Here is a 21,085-nt window from a genome sequence, read left to right on the forward strand (position 1 = left end):
ACATGTAAACATATATGGCCCAGGTTTAAAGATACCAGAGTTATCCTTTACCTTATGTTAGAGCCTGCATCTAGAAAAGAACAGAATTTAAACCGATTCATTCTCACAACAATCTGTGGGTGAATTGAGCTCCATGTGAAGTGGGATGATTCAGTATTTAGCTGTTTACCCAAGAAGTGACACAAAATATTTTGTTAGAATATTTAAATTGAAACAAAAGTGACTTTTGCTCTTTGCCCATAACAAGTACTGCTTAGTATTCCTCTGGTAATCTTGACATATGGCGTGAAACAAGTGAGTCCGTATGTGTGAGCTTCCAGCATCTCCAGCAACCCAGTGTTGCCTTTTAGCCTCTTTACCTGCAATTCTGCTCCTTAAACATGCAAAATAATGGAATTTATGTGGAAGAAACCCAAAAGGATGCTCATGTTAGGAGCTCGAAAATCAATTTATTGACCAAATCAACCAAATCTGCGGGACGGAACAATACTGGACGTTCCCATTGGGGTTTTTTTTGGCGTCATGGTGTTTGTTTTTTGTCTGGAGTCGATTATACATCTTGATCGCTTCCTTTTTTTCCCCCCAGAAAGTTTGTAATCACCTTTCTCTGAGTTGTCTCCCCTGAAAAAGCCTCTTCTCTTGTGCGAAATGTCGGTCAGTTCAGTGCAGCTTCATCCGTTCTACCTAAAAAAGAAATAAAGGGACCTCGTAACAATGGCGGTCCTGGTGATTCTGCGTAGGAGGGCTGTCTATGGATCTCTGCAACTAGCTGCTGCATTAAAAAAGAAAGTATAGACATCAATATTTCAGTATGTTCTCTGTGTGAAGAGATGGACTTTATGTGTGAAAGCTTCTAGTGGCTATTCTATATCAGCAGTTCTGTTGTTCAGCTAATAATTTTAGTCGATTAATTTCCCCTGTTCAAGTATGAACACAAATTAATTATTATTAAATAAAAAAATAGATGTGAAACTTGATTCCTGCCCGTAGTAGAAAAAAGAAATGACTTCACTTCAAACATGTAAAATGCTCCAGTTAACACAGAGAGGTTCAAGGTTTTTACCCTGAAGATTAACAAACGGCTCCGGCTGCGTTTCTTTGTCCTCCCACTGAGCTCGGCCGCGGTCGCCCTCCGCCTCTCGGAGCAAACATTGTGTCACAAATGAAATAATAAAATAAAATAAGGAGACTGGTTCAAAATGTCTTCAGGGCTGCAGTGCATGCTGGTCTGTTTTGTGTCTGTGCCGAAGCTCCGGCTGTGATTCGATTTAACAGAAGGAACTCATGAAAGAGGAGGAAAAGAATGAAAGAAGATCTGAAACTGTAAATATATAAAGTTCATTGCTACTTAAAGGTGAGTCTGGGATTTAAAGCTGAGAGAGTGAGGAGCTGGAGCCAGGACAGGATTAGCTTAGCTTAGCTTAGCTTAGCTTAGCTTAGCTTAGCATGAGCACTGGAAACACATAGAAAGAACGTTAAACCTACAAACACCTCATAAAGCTCACTGATCCACGTCTGTACAGAGACCTGATCCACGTCTGTACAGAGACCTGATCCACAACCTGATCCACGTCTATACAGAGACCTGATCCACGTCTGTACAGAGACCTGATCCACGACCTGATCCACGTCTTTACAGAGACCTGATCCACGTCTGTACAGAGACCTGATCCACGTCTGTACAGAGACCTGATCCACAACCTGATCCACGTCTGTACAGAGACCTGATCCACGACTGTACAGAGACCTGATCCACGTCTGTACAGAGACCTGATCCACGACCTGATCCACGTCTGTACAGAGACCTGATCCGCGTCCGTACAGAGACCTGATCCACGTCTGTACAGAGACCTGATCCGCGTCCGTACAGAGACCTGATCCGCGTCCGTACAGAGACCTGATCCGCGTCCGTACAGAGACCTGATCCACGTCTTTACATCTTTATACAGACCCGATCCACGTCTTTATACAGACCTGATCCACGTCTGTACAGAGACCTGATCCACGTCTGTACAGAGACCTGATCCACGTCTCTACACAGACCAGGATCTCATCATCCCTGCATTAAGCTTCTCCTGCCGGTGTCCCATCAGGCATCAACCAAAACAAAGGAGGATCTATTTTTTAAACCAGATGTTTATCACACAAACTATTTGATTTCTTTTTTTAATCAAACGGCCGCTGAAGTGTTTGAGAATCATGAGCCGTCCTTCCTGAACTGCACCTTTAATGTGTCTCTGAGCGGCGCCACAGAACCAGAAACAGGACCAGGACCAGGACCAGGACCAGGACCAGTAATCAAGGTGTGTTTCTCTTTTAGACGTGAGGAAGAGAAACCTCCTGAGCAAGCTCACATTTTATTATTGGTATAGACAAACCTAGAAATATTCCTTAAAGAGTTCGCCCCTGCCAAAGTATATTATGCAGCTCTTAATTTAGTGCAGAAAGTTCTGCTTAGTGCCAGCGAGCTACTCTTGATCAAAGTCATTAGTCACTTGATTTGGACTCTTTGCTGCTGAATAATTGAGGCTGTGAGAGGATAAAGGATTTGACTATGCTGGCTCACTAGTTAAGAGAAATAAAGAGAACTCCCCTCTTCAGGAGAGAGAGAGAGAGAGAGGGCAGGAGAAACTAAGGGATGGTTAGAAAACAGAAGGAAAGGAAGAAAGGGAATTAGAGGAAGATTGAGAGGGAGGGAGCGTGAGTCTGATTTATGCTTTGTCTGCTCATCGCTCTGTCCACCGCCACACGGTCCTGATGAAACATTTAACACTGTAATATCTGTGAAAGCACCACCCACGTTTGGGGAGGAAAGCTTCCCCGAGTCTTGGCCAGCCCTCCTCCAGCTCGCCTCGCCGCCATCGCCAGCCTTTTTCTTTTTTTATTTTTTCCTTTCAGCTCGCAGCCATTCATTCAGAGCTCTTGGCACTCAGACTCCCGGTACTTTACTTCCCTTCTGGGGGGGCGCGGTTCACCTCGGCGAGCATATATCAAAAAGATAATGGTGCTTTGATTTATGTTATCTCAGATGATGTAATATACAATAAAATGTTCCTTCTTTTGTACTTGTTTTCATCTAATGTCTTTGCGCTCTGATTTATACCAGCGATTCATCCACTTACAGGCCTGTGATGTATTTTCTGAACACAGATCCCGAGAATCTGTTGAATCCACTCATCAGGGTGTGTGAAAGGAAGCGAGCACGATAAAAAAAAAGGGTTAGAAGAAACTAAAGAAGAGACGCTGCAGGTGAACAGGATAAAGAAAAAAAATCAGCATGAAACTTACCTGATTTATAAAATCTTATTTTTAAAGATGCACACGAGGAATTATCTAATCAAATATGGACTCCAGCTCCAGATAAACATGCAGCCAGACGTCAAATGTGTCATTTTGTTGACACGTTAAAGGTTTTTTATCTCTGTTTTATCGCTCAGTACATCAGAAAACACCATGTTTTTGCAGAATAAAAAGTAAAATAAAGAGAATTTCTGAATGATGTGCACCTCAGAATATAGAGAGGAATAAAACTGGAGAGTTTGTGTTCATGAAGATCTGGATTTACACACACAAACAGACAAAGTGTAGTAAAATAAAGACTTTTTTCTGTCCATTACTCTGGAGAACGGCTCAAAATCTGAAGATTAATGCATGAAAAATGTTTTTGCCTTCGGTGTCTCAACTAAAAAGGCTGAAAATAACTATTTCCAGTAATATGTAGATTTCATTGTTATAAATAAGGGTCCATTAGAACAGAGGACAAATGGCGGCCCATAATCTATTGTCCCGTGGTCGTTCCAGTTTATTCAGCAGAATAACGTGGCTGCAGCGGCTGAGGGAGAATTAAAATGCTAAATGTTGAGTTTTCTGCTGTTTCAGCCTGATGGGAAGCTCCTGCATCCATCACGCCGCGTGTCGCCGCCGCAGGCTGGCGTTGTTGTGGCGTTTTGCTCTGAGCTGCTGTTATGGCACGTTAAGAGGATAAATGCGGAGCGTTGATACCCTCCAGAGCATCCGTCCCGCCTTAAGGCCTCGCTTCTGGTAAACTAGTTTGTAGGTCAAAGGTGGAGCGCCTGCAGTGGCAGAGTGGGGGGGGCATCATCATAATCGAGTAAATATGGGGATACTTCCTCCCAGTGTCGCCTGGAAGGGGTTCGTAGTGTTGCACTTGTTTGCATGCAGAGAATAAAAAAACAGAGGTTGACAGATGTTTATTGAGTCTTCAGTGTTCACAGTCACTGATCTGAAGGATTCTCCTCTTTGTTGTGTTACAACCTTGAGCCTCTTTAAGGTGTAATTACTAAAAAAAACATTTGTCTTGTCTCATTCGGCCTCCAAGTCATGTTGGAAATGTAATAACAGAGCGGACCGCTGGGAAACTGGGAACACGGGCTTGGTTTTCTTAATAATCTGGTGTAGAAATGATCAAGGTCCCACTGTAAGTGTCTGTTCTCTCTTTAGGAAGGAACATTTGTGGCAGAAGCTTAAAAGAATGAATGTAAATTACACATTAAAGGTTTAGGGACATAAGAAAGAGTGTAATGCATGTAAATCTTTATTATGGGGGAAAAATAGCTCCTGTTTGTGACTGTTTTCTGCCTAAATGGGCAGAAAAATCACTTGTGTCTGTTTTTATTCACTATATTAAAACATCTCTTTAACTTTGATGTTTCAATATGGTTTTTATTTTGGTGTAACTCTTGTTCTGTTTTTCTGTTTTAGCTTCACGGTGACTCTTATACTTATAAATAATATAAATTAATTTTAAAAAAGGTCATCCTGGAAACCAAAAATCATCTCTTTTTTTGATATTTTTCAGATGAAACATTATTTGAAGCAAAGAGATGAAGTGAAAGAAGCACTAAACAGTTTTGAACCGTACTGAATTGAGACGGTTGGAGAATAAAGTATATTTGAGGAGAATAATTCGAGTAGCAGATACAAACAGATGTGAAACGTAAATGGGACGGAGGTCAACGGTGCAACTGAAGATGAAGAGGACCTTAGAAGTCTTAAACAGCCCAACGTGGGAGGAATGTGGTTGAACTAGATTTTATTTTCTTAACCTCTTAAGACCCGAGCTATGCATTTTTTATTTCTCCTTGCTATTTGGGCTTATTGGACCCTGATAAGTATAAAACCTAAGCATCATCTTTTTACATGGTGTAGTTTTAGAGAAACATTATGTCCACATATGTGGACAATCGGTCTTAATGTCCAGAAAACACAATAAAGTCACCTTTGTGCAAAACTCTTTATTTCCACCCTGAACATAGCAGTTTTTTTTCCTGACTGCTTTTGCATGTATTTATAACACATACAAAACATATTTTGAACATGTTTTGAAAATCACGGTGCAAAAAACAATATGAAATATCAACAATTGTTCCCACATACATGTCCATACGGCCCCAGCTAAGCAGAATGAACTACTATGGTGATATAACCCAACATGTGATGTCCACACATGTGTAGCCAGGTCTTTAGAGGTTAAAAACAACTTTTCTCACATTTTGGGATCGTTTACACGTCTGTTGGAGGAAGATAAAAGAGGAAACCATCAACTGATTCTTGGTAATTGTTGGAAAACATATAATATATGCTCAGGGCTCAAATACACACGTGACACAAACAGAGTTATGGCTTCTCTCAGAGAGTGGTCGAGAGGTTCTGAAGAGTAAATTGTGGTTTAATACATTTTCCAGCATCAGTGACAGGATCTTTGGTGCAGACTGAGGTTTACTCTCCTCCGAAGCCTCAGATTAGCGGAAACGTAACAAAACTCCTCCTGAACTCTGTGAGTTTATAGTTTCAGAATCACTATATACACTTAGGTATCTCCTGGTCTACAGAGATTACAGACCAGCTGGGCTAGCAAACATCAGCGTTTACCGTTTCCTGCTTTACGGGAGCTGCAGATCAGAAGTTTCCCGCCTGTCGTATCCCGCTGACATTTTGGGCCGATGGTATTCAGAGGTTTCACACCTGCTCCTGTCAGGGGAGTGTTGAAGGTTTAACGGTGTGTTTATTTCTTCTAGTGTTCATGATACTCTGCTGGGGTCTGAACTGTTGTGTCATCTGTTTGTCTGCAGTTTATTTCCTTTAGCTAAGCTTGTTTTTATGCTTTAAGTGAAATAATACATGCGTCTAATTTCTCACGGCTCCTCCCGAGAGGAGCGTTAAGGTCTGAAAGGTTTGGTGAACGTGGCCCTTCACTTCTCCTCACCTGACCTCCCCTCGCCTTCACCTTCCTCCTCCCCTCCCTCTGATCCGTGAACACTCTCATGTGGGTTACTTCATTTTCAGATGTCCATGAATCCTCCTCTTGACTCCCCCTCTCCTCTCCCCCCTCTGTCCAGGCTGCGAGAGCGACTTCTGGGGGCCCCACTGCAGCAACCGCTGTCAGTGCCAGAACGGGGCCAAATGTAACCCGATCACCGGAGCCTGTGTCTGCACCGACGGCTACCAGGGCTGGCGCTGCGAGGAGCCCTGCGACCCCAGCTTCTACGGCAAGGACTGCCAGCTGGAGTGCCAGTGCCTCAACGGCGCCACCTGCCAGCATCAGACCGGCGAGTGCCTCTGTGCGCCCGGATACACTGGAGCCTTGTGAGTGGATTATTCTTATTACTGATCAATCTGCTGATTATTTTTTAGTTGATTAATCATTTTGTGTATAAAACGGTGAAAAGAGCCAAAGATTATCGCTTCAAACATCTTGTTTTGTACAAAAAATTCAGTTTATTGTGACACAAAACCAAGAAAATCAGCAAATTTTCACATCTGAGAACCTTGAACCACCATTTTTTAAAATATTTTTGCTTAAAAATGACTTAAACCAATTAGTTTTTTTGTAATTGACTAATCAATAACCGTTGCAGGTGTTCATATCTGCCTGTGAGCGTCTTCTAACCCTTCATAGGAGAGTTGAAGGGCTTTTTGTGTTATTTGCCTTGTGATTGAGAGATGAAACAGTCTCTAAAGTTAAAATACTGAAGTTGAACTTTCACGTTAGAATATACGTCCCTGCTGCTTAATGTAATAATTCATCCACGTTATACATTATTAAGGTCGACCTATTCGCACCGACATTTAGGACATAAATTCTACATTAGCTTTTATTACATGAACCTCAAGGAAGACTTTTTTTTTTTAATGTAAGTAATTTATGAAAGAAATGTACTTTTTAAACAGACTTAAACTCTTAACTGAAACCCAATAATGTGCCAATTATTACAAAAACAGGGGGGAAAAAGTACTAAATCAATTTAAATGACTTTCTCACTCTACAGTCTTTCTACTGTGTTCCACTTTTTCAGAGCAGCACATAAAGACACAAGTCAAAATAACAATAAATTCTGATTATAATAAACCCTAATGTGTATAGCACCGTTCGTCCAAGACGCTTAAGTGCTCAAGAAAACGAAATCAGACTGAAATAAACAATAACATAAAGTAAAAATAGCAAAGAGTGAGGAAAAAGCGGAGGAGCAAAGATGAACGTGTGCTGCAACAGGTGTTTTACTCTCAAAGCTCCTCATGCAATCAATAAAATTACATAGTGGGAGGAGGAGATTGCAATTTAATTTTAATTGGGACTCAAACAAGAGTTGCATAAATGGATAATAAGGTCACATTCCTTATATTGCATTTTAATTTTCAGATTTGAATTAACATCTGGGTATTGTCCACTGTACAGCAGGATACGACTGAAAATTAAATGTCAGACAGCTTTTGAGTTTCATATAGAATAAAAGAAACATGGATTATTTTTTGCTCAGATAACATCGACACATGAGGACTGGAAAGTCATATTGTCCAACTGCTCCTGATCACAGTAGGTCCACTAAAAGAGCTTGTTTGATCCACTGACAGGCTCAGAGTGTTATTCTAAGTGTGTGACAGCATCATGGAAAGGATCCCTACAGAGAGAGACCTGGAAGATCCTTTTGGTTTAACCACAAACAGCCGTTATATCGCTCTCTGCACACACACCAGACTACATTCATAAAAACAGGGATTTTAACTTGCTGAACACCAAACTGTAGCAGCAAAGAAAGAAACTTTGCCGCTGGTAAACCTCAGAAAACAGAGTCACATTAAAAGTCTTGAACGTGTAACACCCTATCAAATGTTCAAATTGAATGTAAATAGTAAGCTAAAGTTAAGCTGTTTTAATTACGTTAAGATTACATAATCAATCGTGACCAATGATGTTTTGTACAATCACTCCAGAACACCGTTGTCACAGTTATCAAGGATCTACTTTTAACAAGGTTAAAGGGTTAATTTGGGTATTTTTAAACCTTTTTTTTTTGACATGTTTTAATGTCTAAATGACTGATGGGTACAAAAAGTGTTGGAATTGGTCCAGTAGATCTCCTCAGCCGACAGACGCCAACTGCACCTGATCACAGTAGGTCCACTAAAAGTGCTTGTTGGATCCACTGACAGGCTCAGAGTGTTATTCTAAGTGTGTGACAGCATCATGGAAAGGATCCCTACAGAGAGAGACCTGGAAGATCCTTTTGGTTTAACCACAAACAGCTGTTATATCGCTCTCTGCACACACACCAGACTACATTCACTAAAACAGGGATTTTAGAGAACAGGACACAGGAGCTGCTGGTCAGCTGCTGCCTTGATCTGGACCAGTTAGCTGGTGTTACTGTGTGACACTGGTGTTTTTAAAGGGTTAGTTCAGACCCCTTTAAAAACACCAAAGTCCCTTAAAGTCCCTTAAAGGGATCTTTTCTGTCCTGTTGTCAGCTTGTTGCAGCCCGTATGGTGACTGCTGGTTGAGGCGATCAGCTGCACCAAAACTCAGTCATTTAGACACCTGAATCTGAAGTTATCCTTTTAAACATTAAAGAGTCGTCAGTGAACGTCCACATTTCAGCATAAACAGCTGCTTTCTTCTTCTTCTTCTTCTTTTCCCTGCAGCTGTGAGGAGCCCTGTCCTCCAGGTAAACACGGCTCGCTCTGCGAACAGCGCTGTCCCTGTCAGAACGGAGGAACGTGCCATCACGTCACCGGAGAGTGCTCCTGTCCGGCCGGCTGGGTGGTACGAGCTGCTCCACACCCACAACACAACCACAGCTGGCGGGCATGTTCATCGGAGCTCAGCTAATGGGGGAGAGTTTTTAGCCCGAGGCTGTCAAAATAATTTGGTTCTTGCCTCCTTAAATAGTTTCATATCATCAAGTTTAATCTAATATTTACTCCAAAACACACTTTCTGTGAGGAGATGCAGGTTGTTTCCAAAAGTTTCCTCTTTCACATCATGCATTTACAATCTATTTATCTCTTTTTGAAACGTCTGTCTTTTTGTCTTTTCCTTTAGCAGCAACAACAGTCTATCAAGCATATCAATTAATATACACTACTCACTAAAAGTTAGGGATATTCGACTTTCAGGTGAAATATATGGAAAATGTAAAAAGTGAATGCTACAGTGATATTATATCATGAAAGTAGGACATTTAAGTAGAAGCATGCACTGGTGATTTTATTCATCTTAAACAATTTACTGAAAGAAAATCTACCAACAGTGGTAGGTATACCACAACAAAACATGTTCAGTGTCTCAATAAATTGGGACGTGGCCAAAGGACGTCCACTCCTCTCCTTTCTGTGACTCTTCCAGTCTCTGTATCACTGTTCCAACCTCCTGATGACACTCTGTGACCCTCTAAGCTCAGTGAACACCTCCGTCTGAGGACTTCCTGTTTGAAGCCTCCAGTGTTGAGGTGCTGCTGATCAACTGTTAGGTGTCGTCTTGGTCTCATGATGTCAGAATGTGAACAGCAGGATGAGGAGGACTGTTTAAATACCAATTCTACCTGAAGCAGGAAATGTATTGGTGGATTCATGGATCAAACCTGTTGTGAATGTTGCTGTTAAGCTTCTTGTTAGAGAACAGCAGCTGGTGCAGAAAGTACTGAGACACTGAACAGTTGGACATGTGCATTCAAAGGTTTAGAGAAGGTCACATTAAGTTCACCTGGAAAGGTTAGAATGCATTTTAGGTTCATCCTGAAACTTCACCTGAGAGCTGAACATCCCTGACTTTTAGTGAGTGTATTTATAGTTAGAGAAGAAAAAAAAGACAGAAATGTTCCAGTAAACTGTAGAAACTTATCAGGTTTGTTTTTTGTGAGAAACCACAGGTTGTCTGCACCAAAAACCAACCTTCTAAAACCACCTGGTTGAATATTAAGAGACCAATACTTTTTTTTTTAAAGAGAAAAGATAAAGATGAAACTTTTTATTGATCCCTCAGTGGGGAAAGTTTGCTGTTACTGCAGCTCAAGAGGACACACAGTTAAAGAAACAGAAGATTAAATAAACATAATATATACAGAAAAGACCTTATATACACAGAATACGGTAATTACAAAGAAACAACAACAGGGTGGGGTGGAAACATGGATTTTATTATCTGCAGGACGCCCAACATTTTCATGATTAAAAGAAAATATAGCAGATTTTACAAACTATAAGTCAAAGCTACTAGTTCAGGGTGGGTAATTAAAACTTTACAGGTTTACAGCTCTGTTCACTTTGATCGAAGGTTTGATTTTTCTGATCTGGTTTATAATGAATGTCTTTAACGTACAACATTTAAGATTCTTTATCTGTTATTCACAGTATATAATGTGCAGTGAAATGCTCTTAGTGCCTGTTCCAGCCTGAAACAATATAAAATAGAAATAAATATAAAAAAAACACACAAAGTGAAACAATAAGAGTAGAAACATATATATATATATATATATATATATATATATATATATATATATATATATATATATATATATATATATATGTACACATAAGATAGAGATAAATGAATAATAAATCAAAGTCTAATGTGACGGCTACTAAGCTACAAGGACGTTTAAAATTCTATTTATTTGATGGCGACTGAGCACATTATTGATCATCAGTGTATTAATGTTGGATGTAAACATGCAGGAGTCGTCCCACAGCGCTCCCTTATAGATATTAATATTATTGTTAATAAGAGTTTTCTAGAAAATCCCATCCGTTATTCTAGTTTCTAGTTTATTTCAGTCTCAGTACTGACACATTTCAAACATCTCTAGTTACAGTTTACTGTGAATAAACTCTCAGTGTCTTTAAAAGAACTATAAAACCAGTTTTCTTAACTTCATATGGACGATTATTCTCTCTATTCTTTCCTTTAAAAATTCACCAAATAAAGTCAAATTAAGGTCATCAGTGTTTAGGAGAAACTAGATGCTGCTGGGACAAACAAGCCGTATTTAATAATTGATTGAGCGACCACGTGGCGTCCGTCATGTAGCGTCTTAAACACTCCAGCATGTCTGATGTCTGATGTGTGATGTGCTCTCCCTCCTCAGGGCCCCGTCTGCGCCCAGCCCTGTCCTTTCGGATCATTCGGCATTAATTGCTCTCAGGAGTGCACGTGCCGTAACGGAGGCCTGTGCGACCACATCAGCGGCCAGTGCCAGTGCACCGCCGGCTACATCGGAGAGAGGTACGACCACAGAGAGGTCACCACAAACTTTACTGGGCCCCTCTGGGAAATCAGCTCGTCGTGGCTGCAAATATTAGCAGAATTCAGCAGAGAGGGAGGGAGAGAGGGAGGGAGGAGGATAAACATGGGCACACAGTCTGTGTGTTAACATGTTGTTTGGCTATTTCAGGAGGAAAAACATCAAACATTAATGTGGAAAATGCAGAATTTGAAAGAGATTGCAGATTTTGTAGCAGCAGGCCTGACCGCTTGGAGGGAAACTCGGTCAGTGTTGATAATGATGCAGTCTGTCGAAGGAACAAATGTCTCTCTCTCTCTCTCTCTCTGCTGTGTTGACCGAGAAAGCTCACAGCAGTGCCTCCACTTCCCATGATGCATTGCACAGAAGCTTCTGACACCTGGAATACTGCATTGGAGGCTTTCATTCGTATGAAATCGGTCGATTTCCTGGGTATAAAATGACCTGGATCTTCCACACATGCGGTGTGAGCGCGCCCACTACTGCCTCTGGTTTTAACATGCATTTATTTTTATTGTTTTATGGTTTTAAAATGTGTTTGTTTCCACTCTGAAGCAGTTTGTGCCTGCGTTCTGAAAGGTGGGATGTAAATTCAGTCTATTATTAATGTTATTAATGTTAATGGATCCTCTTCAGAGCCATATGAGTTAATTACTACTTGGCTGGTGATCCACTGGTGAGTCTAGAGAGAGCAAAGTTTGGTGTTTAACCGTCGTTGTGAGGACATTTCCAAAGGGCCGCTTTAGGGTTAAGACTTAATTTTTAAGGTTAAAGTTAGAGGAAAGGTTTAAAAAGTCCAGCCTAGCCAAGTCTTTGTCCCGTCCCCAATTACATCTGCATCAGGGGCCCCACCAAATACCAGGACTAGGGTGCAGAGAGCCAGACAGCCATACAGGGGGAACAGTTTTGTTTGCTGGCTGCTGCATGTATGTTATGTTGGGAGGTTCCACCTGCAGCCTTTGGTGGTCCAGATTAGCTCCAGGGGTCAGACCCAGGCATGGATCTGCAGTTAGGGCCACGGTTGGGGTTAGCGTGGCTTCACATCACCACCAGGATTTCGTTTCAGAAGCGTTTCTCCAGAATGATTTTGGTCATCGAGTTGATGCTGGAGCTTCTAACACGATCACAGATTCTTCTTCTGGCCTGTTTAAATGGGTTTCCTGGATGCATTTCCTTTAAGCTTTAACTAAAGTGGACACGATCACGCAGACGCTTTGATTTAAGGTTAGAATCAGGGAACGGTTGGGGTGAAGCGTTTAGTTTAGAGAGAAAGGGGCGAGGGAACGCTTGTCCTCACATCTACAGAAAGACAAGTGTGTGTGTGTGTGTGTGTGTGACTTTATGGTCAGTGCTGGATGTAAATGATCCTCCCTCCCACACTCTAATGCTCATGGATTGCTGTTATGCACTTTTCCCTCTTTTGCTGCCCACACCCTTATTAGTGAGAGATTTCAACCATCCGAATTTGTTGTCTCATTTATTTTCTCCATCATCTTCCACTCGTGCCTATTGGGTGAAAAAGACACTCTGTGTGACCCCGGCCTCCCTCTGGTCAGCTCCGTCTTCCTCCTCCTTCCACTCTCTCTCTCTCTCTCTCCTCTCCATCGTTACTCCCAATTGAGCCAAATTACCTCCATTCATTTAGGCCCCAGACAGGTGAATTAGCCTGCATGGAATAATTCCTAGATTGAGTTCTCCTCCGCCCCGTCCACATGCTAATGGAATTAGCCGAGATAAGAGTCCTGAGGAAGTCGGCGTGATTTAAACGTGACGCACAACAGAAATCCTCACTGAGCCTTCCTAATTGAGTGATTTGTCTATTTCTTAATGCGGACGTGTTGAGAATGATGCAGACCAGTCGGCCTAACTTGAGCTTTAACTTGAGCTTTTTAGTTTTCTGTTCGGTTGAGTTCAGCGCCGCTCATTATAAAGACCACTGAGGGTCGACCTTATAATGCTGTGAGTGTTTGTGATGACGGAGCACATGTCATCTGTGAGGGAGCTGGAGTGCTCTCTGCCAGGGTGGAATAATATCAGTTTTCTTTTTTTATTCTCAAGTGGTAATAAGAGAATCAATGGTTACTCAGTGAATTGTAAATAATGTGCATAAAAGGGCAACTCAGGTATTCTTGGAATTGATCCAGTAGATCACCTCAGCCAGCAGCCGAGGATGGTGGGTGGTGAATGGGCTGTAATGGCTGCAATGTGATCCTTCAGGGCAATTCTGCCCGATTTAAAGTAGGTCCACTAAAAGTGCTTGTTTTTTCCGCTGACAGGGTCAGATTGTTCTAAGTGTCTGACAGCATTATGGAAAGGATCCCTGCAGAGAGAGACCTGGAAGATCCTTTTGGTTTAACCACAAACAGCTGTTATATTGTGCTACTCAGACCCACCAGACTCCTTTGACAAAAATAGCAATTTTACCCTGTAGAACACGTCAGTGGCTGAACCACTGCAGCCTGGATCACATGGTTTGTTTGTGTTACACAAAGATTGTGTTGGATCCAAATTAACCCTTTAAAACACCAAAGTCACATAATAACACAGAAAATGTAAGTGATGGAGACAGAGTAAGAACAGCAAGTCTCATGTAAAATCCCTGTTTTTGTGAATGGAGTCTGGTGTGTGTGCAGAGAGCGATATAACGGCTGTTTGTGGTTAAACCAAAAGGATCTTCCAGGTCTCTCTCTGTAGGGATCCTTTCCATAATGCTGTCACACACTTAGAATAACACTCTGAGCCTTTAGTGGAGAAAAGAAGCACTTTTAGTGGACGTGTGTTGATTGGGTGTAGGATCAATGATGTTACAGCTGTCAGTTGAGGTGATCTACAGGGCCAACAGTCATTTCAATCCTAAATAAAGTAAAAATAGGACCCAGGTTTAAAAATATTAGTTGTCCTGAGTGATATTATCCCACACTTACACAGCTTTTTTCTCACAGATGCCATAAAATAAAATGCTAAATGCTATATTATGTAAAAATACAGCATGTTAATAACCAAATTCTGTGTGTTAACAAGCATTTTCAACTATTTATAATTTGTATTTGTATTTCTAAGTTAGTTTGGGCCTCTGCAGACCTTCATATCAACTCTAAGATGTTCAGTAGAGTTTGGATAGGAACTACCTGCAATTCACAAAACATTTATTCAATACTGGAGGTGAATCTTTGCATCAACAACAAAAACAACTGTAGAAACTCATCTCCTTCATGTCTTTCTGTCTTTCTTTCTCTCTCTAACCACAGTTGAATGAAAGCTAATGAGATGTGGACGTCTGAGAAACGAGTTATTGTCTGATTCTCTTCTCTCCGGTCGTGCATCGTTGTTTTTATACCATCCCAGGTGCCAGGACGAATGCCCGGTGGGCACGTACGGGCCGCAGTGTGCCCACAAGTGTGACTGTCAGAACGGGGCCAAGTGCTACCACATCAACGGGGCCTGTCTGTGCAACGAGGGCTTCAAGGGCCCCAGCTGCCAGGACCGCTTCTGTCCCTCCGGCCTGTACGGACTCATCTGTGACAAGTACTGCCCCTGCAAGACGGCAAACACACTCAGGTGCTGAGCTCTGACGGTCGTTCTGCACAGCACGGCATGAATAGGAGAAGGTCGTCTTTGAATTACTGTTTGAGTTTAAACGCTGGAGTTACTGATGTCTTTTGAAGTCGGTGTCAAACATTTCGTGAGTTCTGGCACGACTTCAGTCAACATTTTGACTCCTGGTAGGAAAAGCAGGTGTTGCTAATAACATTAACGATGTCCCAGTAATCCGTTTTTTCCTCCTGTGACCACAAAAACGTCTTCAGAGAAAAGGACCCATTCACGAACCTTCTGAGATGTTCACCGATTTCAATAGACGCACAGAAAACAGAACTTTAGTTCTTTTCTACGCTGACTTAAAAAAATAAAACATTTTGTCCTCTCAGCAGAGTTTTTTCAGCCGCACATGCAGGTTAGAATAAGCAAAAGACTACTACAAAATAAAACAGGAAACAGTGATCTGAACATGGAACTGTTTTTATTTGCATTTTATTCTCACTAATTCTTTATTCCTCTTATTTCTCAAACTATTTGTTTCTGCTCTTATTTATTGTTTTTATCGTATTTATTGCACTGAAGCATGTTTATTGACAGGTGGCATGTGTGTATGTTTTTTTTTCTTTATGTGGCAAAAATGACAAAGAAATCTTGAGCTTGACCCCAAATAACAAAAGTCCTCACTAGAGACTAAGAGCAGATCATGACACCTGCATTAATTCATGTTATTGTTAGTCTTTTATACACCTGGCGACATCATAGAGAGAAGATTTCCTCCTTATACTCACACACACACACAAAGAAATACTTGTATGTGCATATAATTTAAATGGAGAAGGTGTTAACCACCATGTAGCTGCTGATGATGTAACGCTCCCTCTGTTGCTCCCCCAGCTGTCACCCTCTGTCAGGAGAGTGCACCTGTGCGGCAGGATGGGCGGGGCTTTACTGTAACGAGACCTGTCCGGCTGGTTACTACGGCGAGGGCTGCAGAGAGCCGTGCGCCTGCGCCAACGGAGCCGACTGCGACGGCGTCACTGGAGCCTGTGTGTGCGCTCCAGGTTACATCGTGAGTACAGAAACACACCTGAGATGAGTCCTGCAGCAGCAGCCACATCAGCAGCAGCAGCGCTGATTCATATCTGCCGCAGAAAAGAGTTTCCAATTTGCTGAGTCGTTCTAATCACTGCAGTCGCTTCAAATTAACACCCGGAGTCGCAGGTGTTTTATGAGATTGCTTCTGAAAACTTTAACCTCTCTGTACACAATGTAAACAGAGCAATTAAATCATGAAAACTGCTCGGGCTTTTTGAGATATAACATCGAGAACATTAAGTTTTCACACAGTCCTTTGTTTCAATAACAGCTGGATTGTCCACAGTAATTGGAAATTGCTCTCCCGCAAAAGCACATGATTTAAATATTCCTTTTAATGTCATTTTCTTAATGTATTTTTAACGATATGAAGTCTGCACATGAAAGGCACAGCAGGGCGAAGCCACCAATTAAACAACCTGCGCCCAGTTTTCTACCTGGTCACCTGCTCTGATCTCACGTAGCCACACAGAGAGAGTGGCAGCTTCAAGTAGAGGGAATGTTTAAGGCACAAGCACTAAAGCAAGTTAATAAGATAACTAATATAAACATTAACAGGCTCCGATCCAGAATAAACCATCTTTGTTTACTGATATGAGACTGTAAATTAATCACCAGATATTTTGATAATTTAGTCATGTATGAAGCTAAAAGGCCAATTCTTCTCTCTGTTCTGAGGATTTGCTGCTTGTCTCTGTTTTTCTTACAGTAAACTGAATATCTCTGAGCTTTAGACTGTCTGTTGACTGTCTGAGAGTGTGTTAAAGTATCACTACACTAACTTACCAGCACTGTAGTATTGCATTTCCATGAAAGTCATAAAACTTGTGAGATTCATCCTGATCCAGCGGCTTGTGACGCTTAACCCCTGCTAAAGACTCTCTGCCTGGTGACTGTGTGTGACTTTCCCCTCACTAAACATACAAAATTAACACCGACAGTTATTTTCTCTAAGCTGACAAAGCAGAGGACGTCGGACTGAAGACATACGACTGTTTTCACAGCAGGTAATTTGACCTGTTGAAGCAGGAAAAGCACAGCAGGGATTAACAACATATTGATGGTGAGCTGGTTTCAGGGCTCCTGTCTTAGTGGGACACCTAAAGGAAAAGAGCCGTCGTTAATCTTATTATTTAACTTTGCTTTTCCTGCTTTGACTTGTCAAAGTGTTCGCTGTGAACATTGTCTGGAGTTTCACGTATGTAGCAAACAGCTGGAGACCTACAGGAAACACTGTGTGTGGTTTAGGCGTCCAGGTACAAATACAGTTACCTGCTCACTAACCAATCAGAGGACGGTCACCTCTGGCTCCAAAAAACCAAGATGGCGACGCCCGTGAAGCCAAACTGTGGGCTTCAAAGTCCACAGTCCAACGGATGCTACGTCCACTTCTTATAAGCAGTCTGTAATGAAGACTCAACGCTACAGTATCAACAAAAGATTGGAGTAAAGAGCACCGATGTTTCATATTCTGTTCGGTTTTGTGTCTGTCAGATTATAGAAACGCCATCAACACGCCCCCCTCCCCCCCCTCCCTCCCTCGCTCGCTGTGAATCCTCCAGACGTCGCTCTGTTCACACATGGGGCTCAGTGGCACATTACACTTTGTGCTGAGGAAGCTGGTGGGAGACACAGACATGAAATCATCTCTATTTCAGACTCTTTTCTAATCTCTGACTTATAGTCCGTACTGGGTAATATTCCTGGATCAGGCAGCCCATCAGGAGGGGTCACACACAGACATGCAGTCGTTTCATTTTAAATGGTCACAGGCCAGAAAGGTTGGAAAATACTGCTGCAGACAGAGCGCGGTGCTTAAATGACATTTTAACTGCTTACCTTTCTTTTGCGAGGGAAGAGCAGCACAGTTTTCTCTGCCTGCTGCTGAAGCCCCGTTAGACAGGAGACCTAATGAATCAACCAAAGAGATAACGTCCGGCTCCTCGACATCTGCCCAAACACACTGCAGCAGCTGTAGGTGCACAAAGCAAATATCACAGGCAGAGCAGCTTCAATGGCAATGATTCAAATATAGAACAAACAGATATTTAAATGCTCAGAACAATAGTCAAGCAGAGAAAAATGTGTATTTACACCTGAAAGACCGCTGGAGTCGCTCATCCTGAAGCTTAAACGTGTCTTTGCTGTGTCAGTAAAGATACTGCAATGGTTCTTTTAATAGAATAAAGCAAAATGCAGAAATATACGATTAAAAAAAAATGCACAGGTGGGATGAAAAAGTCCTCTGAGGGCTTGTGGAAGACATCCCACCCAACAACAAAGACACATCTGTGAATGCCACAAATTTATGGGCTGACATTTAAAAGAGCAACAAGGAAATATAATTTCTGATCAAGAAAAACGAGACTAAAGAAAAAAGAAATATAGAAATGACGGTAACAAATGTCATATATACAGCACAGTATACGACTGTAATAGAAGCTCTTTAAGATTTAAGAGTGGAGCGAAGCAGGAAAAGCTGCTCCATACGTTCCATACGTGTGCAGGCCCTGCAGCAGGTGCAGAACATGCTCTAGAAGTTCATTTATCAGGTGCTGTTGACTCGGCAGGTTTGGTCGTAGGGTTACGTGTGCTGTAATGGAGGAAGGCTACCGCAGGTGCAAACCCCACGATATAGGTCAACCTAAAGGAGAGAAGGGGGTGTGTGTATGAAAGCAGTAATATGAATGTGGGTGGGAGTGGATTCAACACTTTATCTAGATCTCTGTAACAAGGTGCAGCTTCAGCCTGTGTGTGTGTGTGTACTGTATCCTTGCTTAGCTATTATTATGAGAAAGTAGATCCACTAAAAGAGCTTGTTTGATCCACTGACAGGCTCAGAGTGTTATTCTAAGTGTGTGACAGCATAATGGAAAGGATCCCTACAGAGAGAGACCTGGAAGATCCTTTTGGTTTAACCACAAACATGTTATATCGCTCTCTGCACACACACCAGACTACATTCACTAAAACAGGGATTTTACATGAGAGTTGCTGTTCTTACTCTGTCTCCATCACTGAAATTGTCTGAGTTATTATGTGACTTTGATGTTTTAAAGGGTTAATTTGGATCCAACACAATATTTGTGTAACACAAACAAACCAAGTGATCCAGGCTGCAGTAGTTCAGCCACTGACGTGTTCTACAGGGTAAAATTGCTATTTTTGTCAAAGGAGTCTGGTGGGTTTGAGTAGCACAATATAACAGCTACACACACACCAGACTCCATTCAGAAAAACAGTGATTTTACCTCGCTTGTGCGGCCTCAATGGGCTAGTTTGTTTGTGTTATTGTCTGTGACACAAATATAAATAAACACCAAACTCACACAATAACACAAACTAAGTGGTGAGCAGTGGGCAGATCAGCAGCTCCTATGTTTTGCAGGTTAATGTTGTTTATTCCGCTGTCCTCAAAGCCACCAGACTCCATTGACAAAAACAGTAATTTTACCTTGCAGAACACAGGAGTCACTGGTCTTTCTGATACTTTCCATATTTTGCTCCAAAGGATTACGTTGCAGCCAATTCCCAAACTTTCTGTACATTTTGAACCCAGAATATGTTTGATTGCATTTTTATTTCCATGTAATCAACAGAGAAATTTGCCTCCATGTGTTCTCCCAAACTTTTAATGTAAATCAATGTGAATTCGACCCATATACTCACAATTAGGAATAACTACTGAGCAGTAAAGAAAGGTTAAAAAAAATTGGGTTTAGAGTTAAAAGTAGAATCAGGATTAAAGGTAAATGATTGTAGAGGCAAGAAAGTGGATTTGAAGGTCAATATAGGACTCTAGATAGATTTAGGCCACGGAGGAGTTTATATTAAAGGTAGATGTAGGTGTGTGTGTGTGTGTGTGTGTGTGTGTGTGTGTGTTTTGGCTGGTTTGTGAAGCAGTAAATGGGGGAGGCTCTGTGGCCCGGCCCCCCTGGTGTGTTGACTGATCTCGCAGTGACTGTGAGCAGAGATGAGACACCTAGGAGCCGGGAGATGACAGGGACTTTGATAATTGGACTGAGAACATCAGGGATTTTCTGCAGATGAAAGTAGGATGAGCGCTGCAGACGAATGTCCGTTTGGTTTATGGCAGCTAAATTCAGATAGATGTTGCTCTCGGCGGAGCGTTATTGATTTAAAGGGAATTTATGCTGCAGAGGTAAACTCGGTACTCTGTGTGTGTGCCACTGTGCGGACAAGAAACCAGCTTTAAACTGAATTTATATGTGGTATTGTCACCACTTTGGACGGATCGATGGACGTCTGTAAACGTGTAGCTCTGAGCCGAGGCTGGAAATCAGCAGAGAAACACTGATGTGTCACATCAGGAGCAACTGTTTCAGTAAAGAGAGAACTACTGTAGTTTGTTTTCAGTCTCTAAATCAGAAAATGTGACCTGAAGATATCTCTGCTGCTGCATCATCGTCATGATCGGCACAGTTTAGGACTCTTTCTGGAAACGTGAGATTAACTCCTGTGCCTCTAAATTAACTCTGAGTTTTTGACCTTGAGCAGAGCAGTGGAGAAGTAACACGGGGAGTTACAACAATGGATCGGAGGAAATGCATTCACGGAGTTTGCTAGACCTCAAGGACACATTTTAATTTGGTGGGAAGCTCTGAATGAGTCTGAAAATGTATGTTTGTACGTGTATAACTGGGTGTCATGTCGAGCCAGCCGACTTCCAAAGTGAGGATCTTAGATTTTTATTTTCAAAAAGTGAAAGAAATCGGATCAAATGCGGTGAAAACTCGGCGTAGAAGCAGAACACTTTGATGCACAGAAAGCAAACAAAGCCGCAGATCAGAGCGCTGCGAGCCGCCGAGGGACCTCAAACCACCCAACTCTAAATCAGTTTTGTCAGGTGAAGACCTTTTAACTCCCAAATACCACCCTGCCTTCACATGGCC

At 41.9% G+C, this 21,085-nt stretch overlaps 1 protein-coding gene across 3 annotated transcripts in view; it reads left to right on the plus strand.

The window, feature by feature from the left end:
* Nucleotides 1–21,085, plus strand: part of LOC139199894 (multiple epidermal growth factor-like domains protein 11) — a 111,103-nt gene that overhangs the window by 52,758 nt on the left and 37,260 nt on the right. For all 3 annotated transcript variants that reach the window (XM_070829094.1, XM_070829101.1, XM_070829110.1), the window contains exons 5-9: nt 6,360–6,606; nt 8,941–9,061; nt 11,385–11,521; nt 14,886–15,098; nt 15,972–16,146. In XM_070829094.1, coding sequence (XP_070685195.1) covers nt 6,360–6,606; nt 8,941–9,061; nt 11,385–11,521; nt 14,886–15,098; nt 15,972–16,146 — 893 coding nt within the window. The remainder of the gene's footprint in view (nt 1–6,359; nt 6,607–8,940; nt 9,062–11,384; nt 11,522–14,885; nt 15,099–15,971; nt 16,147–21,085) is intronic.

This window comes from Pempheris klunzingeri, chromosome 1 (genome assembly GCF_042242105.1).
Source record: "Pempheris klunzingeri isolate RE-2024b chromosome 1, fPemKlu1.hap1, whole genome shotgun sequence".
In the NCBI taxonomy this organism is placed as follows: domain Eukaryota; kingdom Metazoa; phylum Chordata; class Actinopteri; order Acropomatiformes; family Pempheridae; genus Pempheris; species Pempheris klunzingeri.